The sequence below is a fragment of the Microcaecilia unicolor genome, chromosome 1, assembly GCF_901765095.1.
Source record: "Microcaecilia unicolor chromosome 1, aMicUni1.1, whole genome shotgun sequence".
NCBI classification, from domain to species: domain Eukaryota; kingdom Metazoa; phylum Chordata; class Amphibia; order Gymnophiona; family Siphonopidae; genus Microcaecilia; species Microcaecilia unicolor.
In genome coordinates, this window is record NC_044031.1 from 304421291 (window position 1) to 304440939 (window position 19649).

At 47.5% G+C, this 19649-nt stretch overlaps 1 protein-coding gene across 1 annotated transcript in view; it reads right to left on the reverse strand.

The window, feature by feature from the left end:
* The window catches only part of MEI1 (meiotic double-stranded break formation protein 1), a 669052-nt gene that overhangs the window by 539452 nt on the left and 109951 nt on the right, over window positions 1-19649 (reverse strand). The window contains exon 5 of the mRNA XM_030213469.1: window positions 18831-18936. Within this exon, the coding sequence (XP_030069329.1) occupies window positions 18831-18936 (106 nt within the window). The remainder of the gene's footprint in view (window positions 1-18830; window positions 18937-19649) is intronic.

A 19649-nucleotide genomic window follows, 5' to 3' on the forward strand; every position in this document is an offset into this window, starting at 1 on the left:
GAACAGGCAGAGGAAGCAGACACAGAAAGGATCATTGAAGAAGACAGTACAGTTGGAGAAGGGGAATCAATTGGAGAAGAACTCTCAGATTTAGAGGATGCGGAAAGGTCAGACCAACCTGTTGTCAGACGCTCATCCAGGGAAAACAAAGGTGTTCCACCCCCAAGACTGTCTTACCTAACAAAGTCAGCAGAAGCTCAAGAGCCCTTAACATGGGATGAGATTGAGAAAATGCCAGCAGAAGAAGCTGCTGAATGGCATAAAGCTGCACAAGAAGAAATTGATGCATTGGATAAAAATAATACTTGGATTCTTACAAAATTACCTCCTGGCAAGAAAGCTATAGGATGCAAATGGGTATTCAAGTTAAAAAGGAATGCACAAGGAAAAGTGGAAAGGTATAAAGCCAGATTAGTGGCAAAGGGATATCTTCAAAAATATGGAGAAGATTTTGATGAAGTGTTTGCACCTGTAGTGAAACACACGACAATCAGAACACTTCTGAGCATTGCAGTCTCAAAAGGCATGCAAGTCAACCACATTGATGTGAAAACAGCGTTTCTTCACGGAGAAATAACTGAAGATTTGTACATGGAACAACCAACAGGTTTCATAAATACAAAACAAAGACAGCTAGTGTGTAAATTAAACAAAGGTCTTTATGGATTAAAGCAAAGTGCAGAATGTTGGAATGATAAATTGCATGAAATATTGACAAATTTAGGATTTAAGCAAGGTGAAGCAGATAAATGCTTGTACACTAGGTGCACAAATGGACAATATGCATACATTTTAGCTTTTGTTGATGATCTGCTCATTGCAAGCAAAAGTGAGCAAGAGTACAAGGACATTGTAAAGTGTTTAAACCACAATGTTGAGATAAAAGAACTTGGTAATGTGTCATACTATCTTGGTATAGAAATTGAGAAACAAAATGATGGTTCTTATCTTCTAAGCCAGAAGCAGAAAATAAATGAGCTTATTGAAAGTTTAGGTATGCAAGATGCCCAAGTTGTAAGCACTCCCATGATCACTGATTTTCTGAAGGATGAAACAGTAAGAGAACCTTTACCAGATAACATCCAATATAGATCAGCCATAGGTAAGCTTTTATATCTAGCTACCACATACAGGGCTGATATAGCAAATGCAGTAGGAATTTTGAGCAGAAGGGTCAGCTCACCTACCAAATCAGATTGGACTGCAGTAAAAAGGATGGTAAGGTATTTAAAGGGTACCATTGATTGTAAATTAAAGATTTCAACCAATAGTAATCCAAAACTAATATGTTACTGTGATTCAGATTGGGCAGGGGATCATTCTGATTATAAATCCACAAGTGGATATGTGTTTATGTATGGAAATGTACAAATTTCATGGGCCAGTCATAAACAAAGTATTGTGAGTTTGTCTTCTACAGAAGCTGAATATGTGGCTGTATCGGAAGCGTGCAGAGAACTGATGTGGATTGAAAAACTTTTGCTGGATTTCGGAATAGATGAACAGAGACCAATCCAGTTAATGGAAGATAATCAGAGCTGCATCCGTCTGTCACAGAATGACAAGGTTCAGTCACGCACCAAGCACATCGCAACGAAATACCACAACGTGCGAGAGTTGGCGAAAGAAGGGGTCATCAGTCTACACTATTGTCACACCAGTGAGATGACAGCTGACATCATGACCAAACCGTTACCCAGAGAACATTTTGTGAATCTGCGTATAAAGCTTGGACTTTGTATGAATAAATAATTGCATGACAGTTATGCATGAGAAGGGGTTTGTTGGAATGTAATTGTATTTTACATGCATTGCCTGTCACCTATTATTTCTCTGTGATTACTCTGTGACCTCTGATGTGAATTACTTAGAGAGGTCACATAGCTATGCAACTTCCTGTGGGGGTCAGACACTGCAGATGCAGCACATGGAGCACATGGAGCTCATGATCTCTCCTAACCTGAGAGGATCTATGGTGGTGTGAGCATCCATTACCATCTAAGCACATGGAAGGAGCTGATAAGACAAATGTATAGTAATATGTATATATAAGCCTGTCTGATTATAATCTAACTACAAACTGTGAGTAAACAGATGTTTTGTTACTTCAACTTTAAAGTGACTCAGCAGTGAATTATTCAGGGGTGAATGAGAGAGAGATGAAGAAAGAAATTAACATTTCTAAAGCTGAAGCTGTGTATACTAAAATCTGCTAATTATTTACTACAAATAATCCAACAGTTCTCACGACTGGGGTATCCCTAGCTCTCAGGCTCATTCAAAACAAGAACCCAGGTCAATTGAACCTCGCAACAGCGAGGGCATAACAGAAATTGACCTACGAAGAACAACTAACTGAGAGTGCAGCCTGAACAGAATAAATCGGGTCCTGGAGGGTGGAGTTGGATTCAAACCCCAAACAGATTCTGCAGCACCGACTGCCCAAACCGACTGTCGCGTCAGGTATCCTGCTGGAGGCAGTAATGTGATGTGAATGTGTGGACTGATGACCACGTTGCAGCCTTGCAAATCTCTTCAATAGTGGCTGACTTCAAGTGGGCCACCGACGCTGCCATGGCTCTAACACTATGAGCCGTGACATGACCCTCAAGAGCCAGCCCAGCCTGGGCGTAAGTGAAGGAAATGCAATCTGCTAGCCAATTGGAGATGGTGCGTTTCCCGACAGCGACCCCCTTCCTATTGGGGTCAAAAGAAACAAACAATTGGGCGGACTGTCTGTGGGGCTGTGTCCGCTCCAGATAGAAGGCCAACGCTCGCTTGCAGTCCAATGTGTGCAACTGACGTTCAGCAGGGCGGGTATGCGGTCTGGGATGTTGGCAAGACAATTGACTGGTTAAGATGGAACTCAGACACCACCTTTGGCAGGAACTTAGGGTGAGTGCGGAGTACTACTCTGTTATGATGAAATTTGGTATAAGGAGCATGAGCTACCAGGGCTTGAAGCTCACTGACTCTACGAGCTGAAGTAACTGCCACCAAGAAAATGACCTTCCAGGTCAGGTACTTCAGATGGCAAGAATTCAGTGGCTCAAAAGGAGGTTTCATCAGCTGGGTGAGGACGACGTTGAGATCCCATGACACTGCAGGAGGCTTGACAGGAGGCCTTGACAAAAGCAAGCCTCTCATAAATCGAATGACTAAAGGCTCTCCAGAGATGGCTTTACCCTCTACACGATGATGGTAAGCACTAATCGCACTAAGGTGATTCCTTACTGAGTTGGTCTTGAGACCAGACTCTGATAAATGCAGAAGGTAGTCAAGCAGATTCTGTGCAGGACAAGAACGAGGTTCTAGGGCCTTGCTCTCACACCAAACGACAAACCTCCTCCACTTGAAAAGTAACTCTTTTTAGTGGAATCCTCAGACACCCTCAGACAAACCCAACGAAGCAAAATCTACGCCCTCAACATCCAGGCCGTGAGAGCCAGAGACTGAAGGTTGGGATGTAGAAGCGCTCCGTCGTTCTGCGAAATGAGAGTCGGAAAACACTCCAATCTCCACGGTTCTTCGGAGGACAACTCCAGAAGTAGAGGGAACCAGATCTGACGGGGCCAAAAAGGCGCTATCAGAATCATGGTGCCATGGTCTTGCTTGAGCTTCAGTAATGTCTTCCCCACCAAAGGTATGGGAAGATAAGCATACAGTACAGGAGGCCGTTCCCCCAATGTTGTTTTGTTGTTTGTTTGTTTGTTTGTATTTGTATCCCACATTTTCCCACCTCTTTGCGGGCTCAGTGTGGCTTACAATAAGATATGAATAATGAGAATACAGTTGTTACAAATTGGTTATGGGTTACATTGTACAAGTTATGCGAGATAATCGAATTATCATTAGGAATATCACAATGGGACATCAACAGGGAGAGTTTGGGAGGAGACAATGGGAAGCTTAAGGGCAGTGTTAAGACACATAGGCACATGGTGTACATATTCCTGTAAGTATATGTATGAGTAATGTGGAATTAGGGGGATGAGAGATCATAAGTGGATGTGTGATGCATTTATGTAAGTGAGTGTGGGCTCTATGTGTTTTGGTTTTTTCCGTAAATTGTCTCAAATAGATGGGTCTTCAGTAATCTGCGGAAGGATGCTTGTTTGTGGATCGCTCTTAAGTTGCATGGCAGTGAGTTCCAATGTTGCGTGCTCGTGTGAGAAAAGGTTGACGCGTGTAGCGTCTTGTATTTCACGCCCTTGAAAGTAGGGAAATGGAGGTTGAGGTATGTTCGGGAAGATCTCCTAGCATTTCTGGGTGGTAGGTCAATCAACTCGGACATGTAGGCTGGGGCTTCGCCGTGAATGATCTTGTGGACTAGTGTGCATACCTTAAAGGTGATGCGTTCCTTCAGCGGAAGCCAGTGTAGTTTCTCTCGTAGTGGTGTTGCCCTTTCATATTTTGGTTTACCGAAGATGAGTCTGGCTGCTGTGTTCTGGGCTGTTTGAAGTTTCCTCAGTGTTTGCTCTTTGCAGCCTGCGTATAATTAGTTGCAGTAATCCAGATGGCTGAGGACGAGGGATTGCACTAGGCTACGAAAGACGAATCTTGGGAAGAGTGGTCTTATCCTTTTCAGTTTCCACATGCAGTAGAACATCTTCTTAGTTGTGTTGTTTGCATGGGTTTCAAGTGTTATGTGGCGGTCGATAGTGACTCCAAGGATTTTTAGCGTTTCTGAGATTGGAAGGTTTAGGTTTGGTGTATTTATCGCGTTGAATTCGTTGGTGTTGTATTGGGAGGTGAGTACCAGGCATTGAGTTTTTTCTGCATTTAATTTCAGACGGAATGTGTCTGCCCATGTGTTCATGATGTTTAGGCTTTGATTGATTTCGTTGGAGATTTCTTTGATGTCTTGTTTGAAAGGGATATATATTGTCACATCATCAGCGTATATATGTGGATTGAGGTTATGGTTTGATAGGAGTTTTGCTAGAGGGATCATCATTAGGTTGAAAATAGTTGGTGAGAGGGGTGATCCTTGTGGGACTCCACATTCAGGTATCCATGCCTTGGACGTGGTTGAGTGTGATGTGACTTGATACGAGCGCATGGTTAGGAACCCCTTGAACCAGCTTAGGACATTTCCTCCAATGCCGAAGTATTCAAGTATGTGTAGTAGGATTTCGTGGTCGACCATGTCGAAGGCGCTTGACATGTCAAATTGTAGGAGGAGTATATTGTTCCCGGTTGCTATTATTTGTTTAAATTTGGTCATAAGGGTGACTAGTACTGTTTCTGTGCTATGGTTCGACCGGAATCCGGATTGGGCATCATGCAGTATTGAGTGTTTGTTTAGATAGTTTGTGAGTTGTTTGGTTACCATCCCTTCAGTTAACTTGGTTATCAGTGGTATGGATGCTACTGGTCTGTAGTTGGTAATTTCGCTCAAGTTTTTCTTTGTATCCTTAGGAATTGGGGTGAGTAGGATTTTTCCTTTTTCTTTTGGGAAGAGTCCATTTTGTAGCATGTAATTTACATGCTTCGTTAGGTCAATTGTGAATTGTTGAGGGGCTGATTTCATGAGGCTGTTTGGGCATGCGTCTAGTTTGCAGTTGGATTTGGCATATTTTTTGAGAGTATTAGAGATGAGGTCTTCTGGTATTGGTTCGAACTCGGTCCAGGTTCTGTCTGCTGGGTGTGCTCCTTCTTCTGGGTCCAGACAGTCTAGAAGAGTGGCGTATTCTATGGGACTGGTGGGTATTTTGTGTCATAGTAGTATGATTTTCTCTTTGAAGTACTTCGCAAGGCTGTCGACGTCTGGTATGTTTTTACCGTTATTTGTAACTGGTGTGGTATCTAGCAGTTTGTTCACAAGGCTGAAGAGTTTGTGTGTGTCTTTGTAATTTGGTCCTATTATTGTTTTGTAGTGTTGTCTTTTTGTCTGTTTTATGGTGTATTTGTATTTTCTCCGAAGTAGTTTCCAGTCGTTTCGTGTTTGTTCGTCTTTCTTTTTGTTCCAAGCTCGTTCTAGTTTCCTGACTTGTGTTTTAAGGAGAAAGGCATCCGACGCCAGTCTGCCGTGCGCCTGTAGTCTGGAACAGAACAGAGGCAGCTTGTGGTTGGTCTGAGAGGCGAAAAGGTCCACCAAGGGGGTGCCCCACTCTCGGAAGATCTTGTGTACCACTCTGGAATGGAGCGACCACTCGTGTGGTTGCATGACTCTGCTCAGCCTGTCGGCCAGACTGTTGTTTACGCCTGCCAGGTATGTGGCTTGGAGAAGCATGCCGAACTGGCAAGCCCAACGCCACATCCTGACGGCTTCCTGACACAAGGGTCAAGATCCGGTGCCCCCCTGCTTGTTGATATAATACATTGCAACCTGATTGTCTGTCCAAATTTGGATGATTTGGTAGGACAGCCGATCTCTGAAGGCCTTCAGTGCGTTCCAGACCGCTTGGAGCTCCAGGAGGTTGATCTGAAGATCTTGTTCCTGGAGGGACCACAGTCCCTGGGTGTGGAGCCCATCGACATGAGCTCCCCACCCCAGGCGAGATGCATCCGTCGTCAGCACCTTCGTGGGCTGCGGAATTTGGAATGGACGTCCCAGGGTAAAATTGGTCCGAATCGTCCACCAGTGCAGCGAATTGCGGCAACTGACAGACAGGCGGATGACATCTTCTAGATTCCCGGTAGCTTGGCACCACTGGGAAGCTAGGGTCCAATGAACAGATCTCATGTGAAGGCGAGCCATGGGAGTCACATGAACCGTGGAGGCCATATGGCCCAGGAGTCTCAACATCTGCCGAGCTGTGACCTGCTGAGACGCTCTGGTCTGGGAAGCGAGGGACAGAAGATTCTGCGCCCTTGCTTCGGGAAGAAAGGCCTGAGCCGTCTGAGAATTCAGCAGAGCTCCTATGAATTCCAGAGATTGGACTGGCTGGAGATGGGACTTCGGGTAATTTATCACAAACCCCAGCAGCTCCAGAAGGTGAATAGTGCACCGCATGGACTGAAGAGCTCCTGCCTCTGAGGTGCTCTTGACCAGTCAATCGTCGAGATACGTGAACACGTGCACCCCCAGCTTGCGTAGATACGCCGCAACCACCATGAGACACTTCATGAACAGCCGTGGTGCAGAGGCGAGGCCAAAGGGCAGCACACAATACTGAAAGTGCCGTGTCCCCAGATGGAATCGGAGATACTGTTTGTGAGCTGGCAGTATCGGGATGTGAGTGTAAGCGTCCTTTAAATCCAGGGAACATAGCCAATCGTCTTTCTGAATCATTGGTAGAAGGGTGCCCAAGGAAAGCATCCTAAATTTCTATTTGACCAGATATTTGTTCAGGCCTTTCAGGTCTAGGATGGGGCGCATCCCCCGTTTTCTTTTCCACAAGGAAGTACCTGGAATAGAATCCCTGCCCTTCCTGCCCGGGTGGCACGGGCTTGACCGCATTGGCGCTGAGAAGGGCGGAGAGTTCCTCTGCAAGTACCTGCTTGTGATGGGAGCTGAAGGATTGGGCTCCCGGTGGGCAATTTGGCGGGGTGGAGAGCAAATTCAGGGTGTATCCGCACCGCACTATTTGGAGAACCCACTGGTCGGAGGTTACGAGAGGCCACCTTTGGTGAAAAACTTTCAACCTCCCCCCGACTGGCAGGTCATCCGGTACGGATACTTTGATGGCGGCTAAGTTCCCATGGAACCAGTCAAAAGCCCGTCCCCTGCTTTTGCTGTGGAGGCGCAGGGGGCTGCTTAGGCGCACGCTGTTGATGGGAACGAGCGCGCTGGGACTGTCCCTGTGCCTGAGGAGGCCTTCAGGCCGGCTGGGTGTACCTACGCTTGCTGTAGGAGTAGGGTGCAGCCTGCCGGGCCCGGGAAACACGTCCACCTGCAGAGGTGGATGCTGAAGGCACCCGGTGGGAGAGCATGTCGAGAGCGGTTTCCCGCTGGTGTAGTTGGTCCACCAACTGCTCGACCTTCTCGCCGAAAATGTTATCCCCCCGGCAAGGGACATCCGCCAGTCGCTGCTGGGTGCGGTTGTCCAGGTCAGAGGCACACAGCCAGGAGAGACTGTGCATCACTATACCTTGGGCCGCAGCTCGAGATGCCACATCACAGGTGTCATAAATACCCCTGGACAGGAATTTTCTGCACGCCTTCAGCTGCCTGACCACCTCCTGAAACGGCCTGGACTGCTCCGGGGGGAGCTTGTCGACCAGGTCCGCCAGTTGCCTCACATTGTTCCGCATGTGAATGCTCGTGTAGAGCTGGTATGATTGGATGCGGGTCACGAGCATGGAAGATTGGTAGGCCTTCCTCCCAAACGAGTCCAGAGTGCGAGACTCCCGCCCAGGGGGCACCGAGGCGGTATCCCTAGAACTCCGTGCTCTCTTGAGAGCAGAGTCCACGACCGCCGAGTCATGAGGCAATTGAGGCCGCATCAACTCTGGGTCTGAGTGGATCCTGTACTGGGACTCCGCTTTCTTGGGGATGGTGGGATTAGATAGTGGCTTCAGCCAGTTCCGAAGCAGTGTCTCATTGTGCAACGGCACCGTGGAAGACTCTCTAGGTGGTGATGGATAGTCGAGGACTTCGAGCATCTCCGCCCTCGGCTCATCCACAGTGACCACGGGAAAGGGAATGCAAATAGACATATCCCTGACAAAGGAGGCAAAGGAGAGGCTTTCAGGGGGCGAGAGCTTCCTCTCCGGTGAAGGAGTGGGGGCGGAGGGAAGGCCCACAGACTCCTTTGAGGAGAAATATCTGGGGTCCTCCTCCTCCCCCCACGAGGCCTCCTCCTCCCCGGTGTCGGACATGAGCTCTCTCGGCTCAGACCTCAACCAGGCCCTTCTCGACTGCGAGGAACCACATCCTCGATGATGGCGTCGAGCGGTGGACTCCTGTGCCGGCGGGTACGAAGCTCCCTCCATCGACGTCGACGGGGACTCCACCTGCATGGCGGTCGACACCGGTGCTGCAAGCGGCGTCGGCGTCAGAGGCCTCGGCATCGGGCCAGAGCACACCGGCGCCTCCATCAACGGTGCCATGCCGGCAGAGCCTGGCGCATCAGCCCTTCCAGGATCCTGGGAAGGATGGCTCGGAGGCACTCGTCGAGGCACGCTGTCGGGAAAGGCAGGGGGGCCGGTGTGGGTGCCGGAAGCTGCTCGGGTCCAGGAGACGGTACCGAAGTACCCGCGGACTGACGCAGCGACACTTCTTCAACTGAGGGGGAACACTCCTCCCGGCACTGCCGCTTCCTGGGCGTCGAGTCGTCCCTCGAAGTACCAGAGCTGGCAGTCCCGTGCACCGTGGGCGACCGATGACGGTGCTTCTTTGCTTTCTTTCGATGCCCGTCATCGGCGCTCGGCGGAAGAGACGAGGAGGAGGTAGAACCCCCCCGGACTCGAGGAATCGGATCCGACAGGGTTCGGTCCTGATGGCCCTGGGTAGAGGGAGTAGCCGGGGCAGACTGCCCTCGCGGCCGCTCACCCCCGACGTCACCGGCAGGCCGGCAGGCCAACGGTACCTGTACTCCTGGGGTCGGTGCCAGAGTCGGGGCCGATTTCGTCGACATCGGTACCGGTACCGAAGACCCAGCCGTCAACACCAATGCCGTCGAGGTTGATGTCGAAGGGCCGGGTCAAGTTCCAAAAAGACGGTCCCGAAGAACTTGCCTCGCCACCTGTGTCCGCTTCCTTAAGCCGAGACACAAGGTGCACGTCTTGGAATTACGCTCCGGGCCGAGGCACTGGAGGCACCATGTGGGTATCGGTCTGCGAGATCTGCCGGCCGCACCGACCACACTTTTTGAATCCGCTCGGGACCTTCGAGGACATCGACAGAAAAATTGCGTCGGCGAGGTCAAAGTCGTCAATGGTGGCGGTGAAAAGCACACCCGAAAAAAGAAACGACCGTGCGGCCACAAGGCTGCGACGAAGCGCCCTCGCGGCTAGGAACGACGAGGACACCCTTTTTTTTTTTTTTTTTAGTTCTTAAGAAAAAAAGACTACGCGAATGCGTACGCGAAACAAGAAAAAACTGCGGCTAGGCCGCAATCCGGTTTCCGGGGCTGACAAAGAGAGAGACGATAACACGTCTCTCTCCAGCGCGGAATAGAAAAAAACTGAGCGGGAACGGTCGCACATGGGCGGGACGACGGCTGCGCATGCGCGGTGGGCGTGCCCTACGTGCAGGACCGCCCGCAAAGTTTTTTTTTTCCGGTTGGTGGGGGCTGCCGTGGACGTCAACCCAATCATGAGAACAAGCAGCGTGCTTGTCCTCGGAGAACTCCAGGTGGAGGGGCATAATCGAACGCGAACGCCCATCTCCATAGGCGCCTATCTCTGAGGACGGGTACACGAAGGGATAGGCCAGACCGTATTTTCGAAAAAGATGGGCGTCCATCTTTTGTTTCGATAATATGGTTGGTGCCGGGCAAATGCATTGGATTTGGGCGGATTTGAGCTGGGCGGTATCGGTTTTCAGCGATAATGGAAACCGAAGGCCCCCAGCTCAAAAACGAACAAATCCAAGGCATTTGGTCGTGGGAGGGGCCAGGATTCGTAGTGCACTGGTCCCCCTCACATGCCAGGACACCAACCGGGCACCCTAGGGAAAACTTGTAACAATTAAAATAAATTTTAAAATACCTCCCAAGTCCATAGCCCCCTTACCTTGGGTGCTTAGCCCCCCAAATCCCCCCCAAAACCCACTCCCCAGAATCCTACACCACTACCATAGCACTTATGGCTGAAGGGGGGCACCTAGATGTGGGTACAGTGGGTTTGGGGGCAGTTTGGAGGGCTCCCATTTACCAGCACAAGTGTAACAGGTAGGGGGGGATGGGCATGGGTCCACCTGCCTGAAGTCCACTGCACCCACTAACAACTGCTCCAGGGACCTGCATACTGCTGTGATGGAGCTGGGTATGACATTTGAGGCTGGCATACAGGCTGGCAAAAAAAGTTTTTAAAGTTCTTTTTTTTTTGGTGGGAGGGGGTTAGTGACCACTGGGGGAGTCAGGGGAGGTCATCCACGATTCCCTCCGGTGGTCATCTGGGCAGTTGGGGCACTTTTTGGGGACTTGTTCGTGAAAAAAAAGGGTCCAGAAAATGTGACCCAAATTCTCACTTCTGGCGCCCTTCTTTTTTCCATTATCGGCCGAGCACGCCCATCTCTCCTCGGCCGATAAACATGCCCCAGTCCCGCCTTCACCACGCCTCCGACATGCCCCCCCCCCCCCCCCCCGTCAACTTTGTCCATTCCCGCGACAGACTGCAGTTGGAGGCACCCAAAATCGGCTTTCGATTATACCGATTTGGGCGCCCATCTCCCGATTTGGGTCGAAACATGGGCATCTTTCTCTTTCGAAAATAAGCCTGCTATTGTGTCTGCTTGTGGTTCTCTCTTGGAACCACTTTCAATTTTTATTGATAAGTTTTTACATCCTTTTGTTTATGAAATTCCTTCATATCCTCGAGATTCAGCTGATATGATTAATATACTTAACACCATGACTCCTAGCAGCGATATGCTCTTAGTGACTTTTGATGTAGAAAGTCTCTATACAAATATTCCACAATTAAAATCCATTGAGAGTAGGGCAGTATAATCTATATGCTATTTTATTAATAAAGTTTGCTTACATTTACCATTGATCTGCTTCGTTGTTTTCCACCTTGGAGTTTGCGGATCATTTGCCTTGCTGTTTCCTTGGACCTGACCTGACCTGAGGCAGGAGGCCTCTGAAAGCTAATCTAAAAGAGTATTAGGATAGTACAGTAAAAAGGTATCATATTATTTTCCATTTTCAAGTGCCTGAACTGAGCATATGTGAGAGGGCCAGCATCAGTGGCTGAAGAATGCTCCCAACTGCTGCACTGCTCAAACAGCATGGTAGGAGGCTCATGCAGTGGACTTCTTCAACTAGCAGGGCTTGGGCAGCTCCACCAGCGATTCAACTAGTGCCACAATTTTGGAGTGGGCTTAAGCTCAAAGTGGGGGGCTGGGGGCAAGGCTTCCTCATGGTTATCCATGGGGGGAAGAGATGTTAGATAGTGAATGTAATAGAGTGACCTGAAACACTCCCTCTTATCCATCCCTGCTGTCACTGGTGTAAATAAAATATTTTCTGGAATGGCTATGGGATTGAGGTGTGCCAGAGGGCAGAGCCATGAGGTAGAGTGGGTGGAGCCAAGGCAGAGTGAGGCGTGGCTGGGGTGTGTACTAAAATCTCCCTCTCAAAAATCAGGAACCCTTGGCAGCTCTGTAGTGGTGTTTCCCTACTCGATAATTGAGATAATTCCTGTAGCTGGAAATTATCAAAATGTGGGTATAGGCAGGGGTGTGCTGGTAAATTTTTAACAACGGGCTCTCTCTCCGGGCATAGCCGGCCCTGAAAGTTTTTTTTGGGGGGGAATACATTCCTCTCTCTCCCCGAGCCCCACCAGCCAATAAATGGACTGCCACCATTCTCTGCTGCTTGTTTCTGGCTCTAAGCAGCATGATGGAACCTTCTTGCACTTGCATGAAAAGTTCCAGCCTGATGCTCAGAGTCAGAAACAAGGAGCAGGGAGCAGCAGCAGTCTATTTACTTGGCTGGTGGGGCCAACATCACTGCCAGCAAAGTAAAAGAGAATTCAGGAGAGGGCCTAAGACCACATTTTGGGAGTCAGTTGTTAAAGTAGCCATGGGGAGGCCTACTTTAACAACTGGCTGCCAAAATTCTTAAAAACTTAACAAACTGCTCTCGCGAGCCCATGAGAGCCCGCTCCAGCACACCACTGGGTATAGGCATCCTTCAAGTCCAGAGAGCACAGCCAATCTTGTTCCTGAATCATGGGGAGAAGGGTGCCCAGGGAAATCATCCTGAACTTTTCTTTGACCAGGAATTTGCTCAGGCCCTTAGGTCTAGGATTGGACCAAATACTCCTGTCTTCTTGGGCACAAGGAATTATCTGGAATAGAATCCCTTCCCTTCTTCCCCAGGTTCAACTGTATTGGCCAGTAGAAGGGCAAAGATTTCCTCTACAAGTACCTGATTGTGCTGAGAACTGATGTAAGATGCTCTCGATGGGCAATTTGGTGGTTTATAATGCCAATGAAGCATATACCAAGGCAGACTATTTGAAGAACCCACTGGTCGGTGGATATAAGGGGCCACCTTTGATAGTAAAAATTCAGTCTCCCTCCCACCGGTAGGCCTTCCAGGAGCCAATCAAAAGCTTTTCCCTTGCTTTAAATGGGGAGCTGGCTGGGCCTTATAGGGTTGGGACTGACATGGCCAGAAGCATTAGGGCTGGGGCTGCCGGATAGAGCAGGATGGCAGTGGAAACCTAAGCTTTTGAGAGTAATAGGCTTGCCATTTAGGCCCAGTCTAAAACCTCCTAGCAGAGGAGCACAAAGCTGGAGGCTGCCGAAAGAGGAATTGAATGGTGTCAGTATGCTTCTTGATAAGGTCTGTGACCTCCTCCACACTGTCCCCAAAAAGATTATCACCTCGGCACAGTACATCCACTAACCTCTCCTGAACTGTAGGTTCCAGGTCAGAGACACATAGCCATGAGAGTCTGCACATCCCCACACCCATAGCAGAAAGTCCGGACGCAACATCAAAAGTGTCATAAGCACCCCTGGCCAGATATTTCCTGCAGTCCAGCTGCTTGCTGGCCAACTGGCAAAGCTCCTCAGCCCACTCCTGATGGAGCGTCCATGAGACTGAATATACTGCACCTCAAAGACTTCAAGTATATGCTTGTGTAGAGCTGGAGGGATTGGATGCAGTTAGTGAGCATTGAGGCCTGATAAAGTTTACTCTAATCATTTTACTAATTAACCACTAATCCTATAGCGCTACTAGACATACGCAGCACTGTACACATTATATGCAGGTACTATCTCCGTCCTGAGAGGGCTCACAATCTAAGTTTTTGTACTTGGGGCAATGGAGGGTTAAGTAACTTGCCCAAGGTCACAAGCAGCTGCAGTGGGAATCGAACGCAGGTTGCCAGGATCAAAGCCTGCTGCACTAACCATTAGGCCACTCCTCTACTCCCAAATGACTCCAGAGTCTGAACCTTTCTACTGGGGAGCCAAGGAATGAGTCCTGGAACTTCTGGCTCGTTTGAGAGCAGATTTGACCACCAGAGAGTGATGTGGCAATTGCACCCTCTCAAATCCATAAGCCTTTTGGGTATGATACTGAGTATCCACTTTGTTTGGTACAACATGCACTGAGAGGGGAGATTCACCATTAAAGAACTGTGCATCTTTATAGATAGGGTACAATGGATTCATTTCAAATCTAGGATCAGAATTGCTTGCCTTATTTTATCTGTTGAACCAGCCAAGGTGACGTCTGCAGTTTTACACCAGCTGATAATCTTGCCCCTGATGCACGAAACATGGTATGTCGGACACAGATGTTTGAATTCATGGAAGTTTTTAGCTAATCCTATATAATAAAAAGCACCTCCAACGTTCTGAAGCTGAGAAAGTGAAGCCTTGAAGCATTCGTGCTCCTGCTGTATCCATCTCCTGAAATGACGTCACGTACTTCCGTGTTCGTAAAGACCAATCACTGGAAGGGAACGCTGCAGAGTTGCCAGGCAACGGAACGCGATGTCACACGCATGAGGATGTCATCGTTCCTCCCTCCCTCCCTTCCAGTTCCAGGCCCCCTACCTCCAAATTTTAAAATTCAACTTCACTTACGAAGTCAGGTTTACGGCGGCCGACAGCAGCAGCGGTAATAGGTGTGCAGGCTCGACCCTTCTCTCTCTCTCAGCTCTTGTCCCGCCCTTGCGGAAACAGGAAATGAGGGCGGAACCAGAGCTGAGAGAGAGAGAAGAGCCGAGCCTGCATGCCTGTTACTGCTGCTGCTGTCGGCCGCCGTAAACCCGACTTCATAAAAAGTTGACTTTTAAAATTTGGAGGTAGGGGGCCTGGAACTGGAAGGGAGGGAGGAAGGGAGGGACGACGACACCCTCATGTATGTGATGTCGCGTTCCGAAGGGGGGGATCCTGGAACTGGGAGGGAGGGAGGGAGGGAGGGGGGACCCTGAAACTCGGTCCCCTGGAACTCGGAGGCAGGGAGGGAGGGGACGACCCTGGAACTCGGAGGGAGGGAGGGAGGGGACGACGACCTTGGAAATCAGAGGGAGGGAGGGAGGGAGGGGACGACGACCCTGGAACTCGGAGGGAGGGAGGGAGAGGACGACCCTGGGACTCAGAAGGAGGGAGGGAGGGGACGACCCTGGAACTGGGAGGGAGGGAGGGGAGGACGACCCTGGAACTCGGAGGGAGGGAACGACGACCCTGGAACTCGGAGGAAGGGAGGGGGGACGACCCTGGAACTCAGAGGGAGGGAGGGGGACAACCCTGGAACTCGGAGGGAGGGGACGACCCTGGAACTCGGAGAGAGGGAGGGAGGGAGGGGGGACAACCCTGGAACTCGGAGGGAGGGGCAACCCTGGAACTTGGAGAGAGGGAGGGGATGACCCTGGAACTCGGAGGGAGGGGGGACGACCCTGGAACTCGGAGGGAGGAGGGACGACCCTGGAACTCGGAGGGAGGGGGGACACTGGAACTGGGAGGGAGGGAGGGGGCCCATGGCACACACTCTCATTCTCACACACAAACTCTCTCTCTCACAGACACACTCGCACCCAGTCTCACTCTCTCTCTCTGTCACACACACACACACTCGCACATTTACTCTCTCTCTCTCACAGTCACTCTCACACACACACTCTCTCAAACATACACACTCCGAGGAAAACCTTGCTAGCGCCCATTTCATTTGTGTCAGAAACGGGCCTTTTTTACTAGTGTATAAATAAAGACTGTACTTCTTACAAGGTCTGCCTCTTGGTTTTATCTTCCATGTTGGATTTGGCGGACCATTTGTCTTGTTGCTTTTTGATCAATAAATGGTAAAGACAGATCAGGATCAAGTATGCATATTTTATATCACATTCATATCATAATGATTGCAGGTGCTATGTATCTCAATGGGGTAAGGGAAGACAACTTAAGGTTCGAATGAGCAGGTAAAAAATTGTTGGTTTGTTAAGTTAATCATGTATTGAAAATATATGTGTCTCATAATAACTGATGGAGAGCTTGGTGACCAAACAGCTCACTGACTATTTGGACAAATTCTCTTTACTACATGAATCTCAATCTGGTTTCCGCCCTTCCCACAGTACCAACACTGTGCTGGTCACTCACCTGGCCAAATTCAAGAGTGAAATAGCCTTAGGTAATAACATACTCCTACTCCAATTCGACATGTTGAGTGCATTCGATATGGTCAACCATAGTATTCTTCGACTTCTAGATCACTTTGGAATTGGTGGAAATGTACTTGATTGGTTCAAAGGCTTTCTGACCACCAGGTCATACCAAGTTAAATCTAATACAAATATATCATCAACATGGAAATCAGACTGCGGAGTTCCTCAAGGTTCACCTCTATCACCAATACTTTTCAACATATTAATGATCCCATTGGCCAAGTCCCTATCAAATGAAGGTCTCCACCCGTTCATCTATGCTGATGATGTTACAATCTACATCCCTTTTAGACATGATTTATCGGAAATCTTCAACGATACCAAGAGTGGATTGAACATCATGTACTCATGGGCAAACTCATTTCAATTGAAGCTGAACACTGATAAAATGCATTGCCTTATCCTCTCATCCCAGTACAACAATTACAAACCCACAACCTTATTCACTTCAGATCATTCCCTTCCCATCTCTGATAGTCTCAAAATACTAGGTGTTACTATTGATTGAAATCTTACACTTGAGTCCCAAGTTAACTCCACCGTAAAGAAAATGTTTCATTCAATGTGGAAACTCAAGCGTATAAAACCTTTCTTCCCAAGGGATGTTTTCCGTAATTTAATTCAATCAATGGTATTAAGCCGCGTTGATTACTGCAATGGAATCTATGCGGGATGTAAAGAACAACTCACAAAGAAACTCCAGACGGCCCAAATCACAGCAGCCAGATTGATATTTGGTAAAACACAATTCCAAAGCACCACACCACTCTGTGAAAAACTGCACTGGCTTCCTATCAGAGAACATATCTCTTTCAAATTCTGCACCTTAATCCATAAGATTATCTACGGTGAAGTCCCAGGTTACATGATTGACCTAATCAATCTCCCAATCAGAAATAGTACCAGTTCATCACGGTCTTACCTGAATCTCCACTACCCAAATTGCAAAGGACTAAAATACAAGACAACCCATGCGTCCAACTTCTCTTACATAAGCACGCGCCTGTGGAACGCACTGCCACAAGTGGTGAAAACAACTTACGATCAACTAAAATTCAGAAAATTATTAAAGACTCACCTATTCGGAAAGGCATATCCGACTGACCCAACTTAAATGCCTCAACCCTGCAACACTTCACTATCAAAGATCGTACTGGACATTAACAAACCCTTTTACCTCAAACCCAACTTGATTGAATCTTATCTTCCCTATCCCACTATAACATTTTTTGTACTTATCCCCTACCGGACTTGGCGAATGCCTTTATAGTATTATGTAAGCCACATTGAGCCTGCAAATATGTGTGAAAATGTGGGATACAAATGTAACAAATAATAATAATAATAATACTGAAGAAGGGATGGGATTTGATATACCACCTTTCTATGGTTACAATCAAAGTAGTTTACATATTATATACAGGTACTTATTTTGTACCTGGGGTAATGGAGGGTTAAGTGACTTGCCCAGAGTCACAAGGAGCTGCAGTGGGAATTGAACCCTGTTTCCTGGATTTTCAGGCCACTGCACTAATCATTAGGCTACTCCTCCACTTTTTGGAAAATTGGCATGATATTATGTTCCAAGACTGCATCATATACAACTGCCTATCTAGGATTATCATGGTGGCAAATTGCTGAATGCCCTATTTTTATACCAGTGTTTAATCATGAAAAAGTGTAACCTGTGTGGAGTGACAGATACAACTCTGGCCATCTTGTTGGGCAGACAAGATGGACCATGTAGGCCTTTATCTGCTATCATATACTATGTTATCTAGTATGATGGAAACAAGGAATGCTGTAAATAAAATATTTTCTGGAATGGCCATGGGATTGAGGTGTGCCAGAGGGCAGAGCCATGAGGTGGAGAAGAAGTGATATCCAGTAAGTGATCAAATTTCTAGAGAAGGCAATTTGGATATATTCTTAACATAATAAATCAGATATAACTAGGCAGATTGGATAAACCAATTTTGTCAGTCTAGAATCTAGTCAATATTCAGCCTGCATACGTCGGTGTTTTCTTAAACATTGGCAGCCTCCAGCTAAATTATGCCCAAATATTCAGTGTTGGCCTATCGAGGTACTGGCTGTGAATATCTGGCTATTCAGTGGCCTAAAGGAATTACTCATGTATCACTGATATTCAGAGGCAATACATGGATAGCTACCCCATTAACTTAGGACAGTCTTTTTGCTGTTCTAAATTAACAAGATAGGCGGGTACAGCTGCTGAATATGAGCGGTGCCCCAGTAACTCCCGCCTCCACCCTGACTCTACCTCCAGACCACTCCATCACTAATCAGATCATGCTGCAGCGATCTGTCTCGATATTTAATGGCACTATCCAAGTATGTGCCACTAAATACTGGATTGGATCCGATGAAAGCTAGTTAACCAAGAGCCTCTCCTACCTGGTCAACTAGCACTGATTACCATCCCCAATGTTATTATGTTACTATTTCACATTAGAAATGCCCTCATTCTATCTTCCTCAGATATGAATTCCATTATGTGGCCATTATGACCAGCTGTCCTCTTTGTTGTCCTTTGCAGGAATTAACAAAGGAAAGTCACTTACCATGCTCCATTACTAATGTGACTGCTAATGCTGGGATAGCATCCACCAACTTCCCCAGGTAAATGAATACAGACAGGTTCCCTCTCATGTTCCCAACCTTAGATAACTAGAATTAAACAGAATACAAAAGCAACATGATAAGCAACCAAACTTACATTATTGTTACTCTTTGTTAAACTTTGCCTAGTCTTTTGCCATTATTTATTTATTTAAAATATTTATAGCTTACACTATCCATCGTCCTAGGTGGATAACAATAAAACATACACAGTGAGTCAAATAAGGCAATACTAGACAATGACATTCAAACATTTCATAAAATATAGCCATATACTTCAACCATATCATCTTAAATTCATTCTACAAGCATGGGGTTAGTCATCTAATTAATTGTTATCATTCAAAACCAATGTTTAGATGATAAATTGATTATTTGTCTACCATTAAAAAGCTTCAGAAAATAGAAATGCTTTTAACAACTTCCGGAACTGGAGAAAATTCCCCATAACTCTCAGTTCCTGTGGAATAGAATTCCACAAATGTACACCTGCAACATAAAATATGTTCATCCAATAGTAACTTATTTGATGAGCTATGAGGCATATTTTCAAAGCACTTAGCCTCCCAAAGTTCTACAGAAACCTATGGAACTTTGGAAGGCTAAGTGCTTTGAAAATATGCCTCATAGTGTGCAGATTGGACAATAAATATGCAAAGTTGTGGCCAGTGAAAAAGAAACATCATTATTAATTCCCTCACCCGTAACTGTCTTGTTTGTCTGTATTACTTAGATTGTAAGCTCTTTTGAGCAGGGACTGT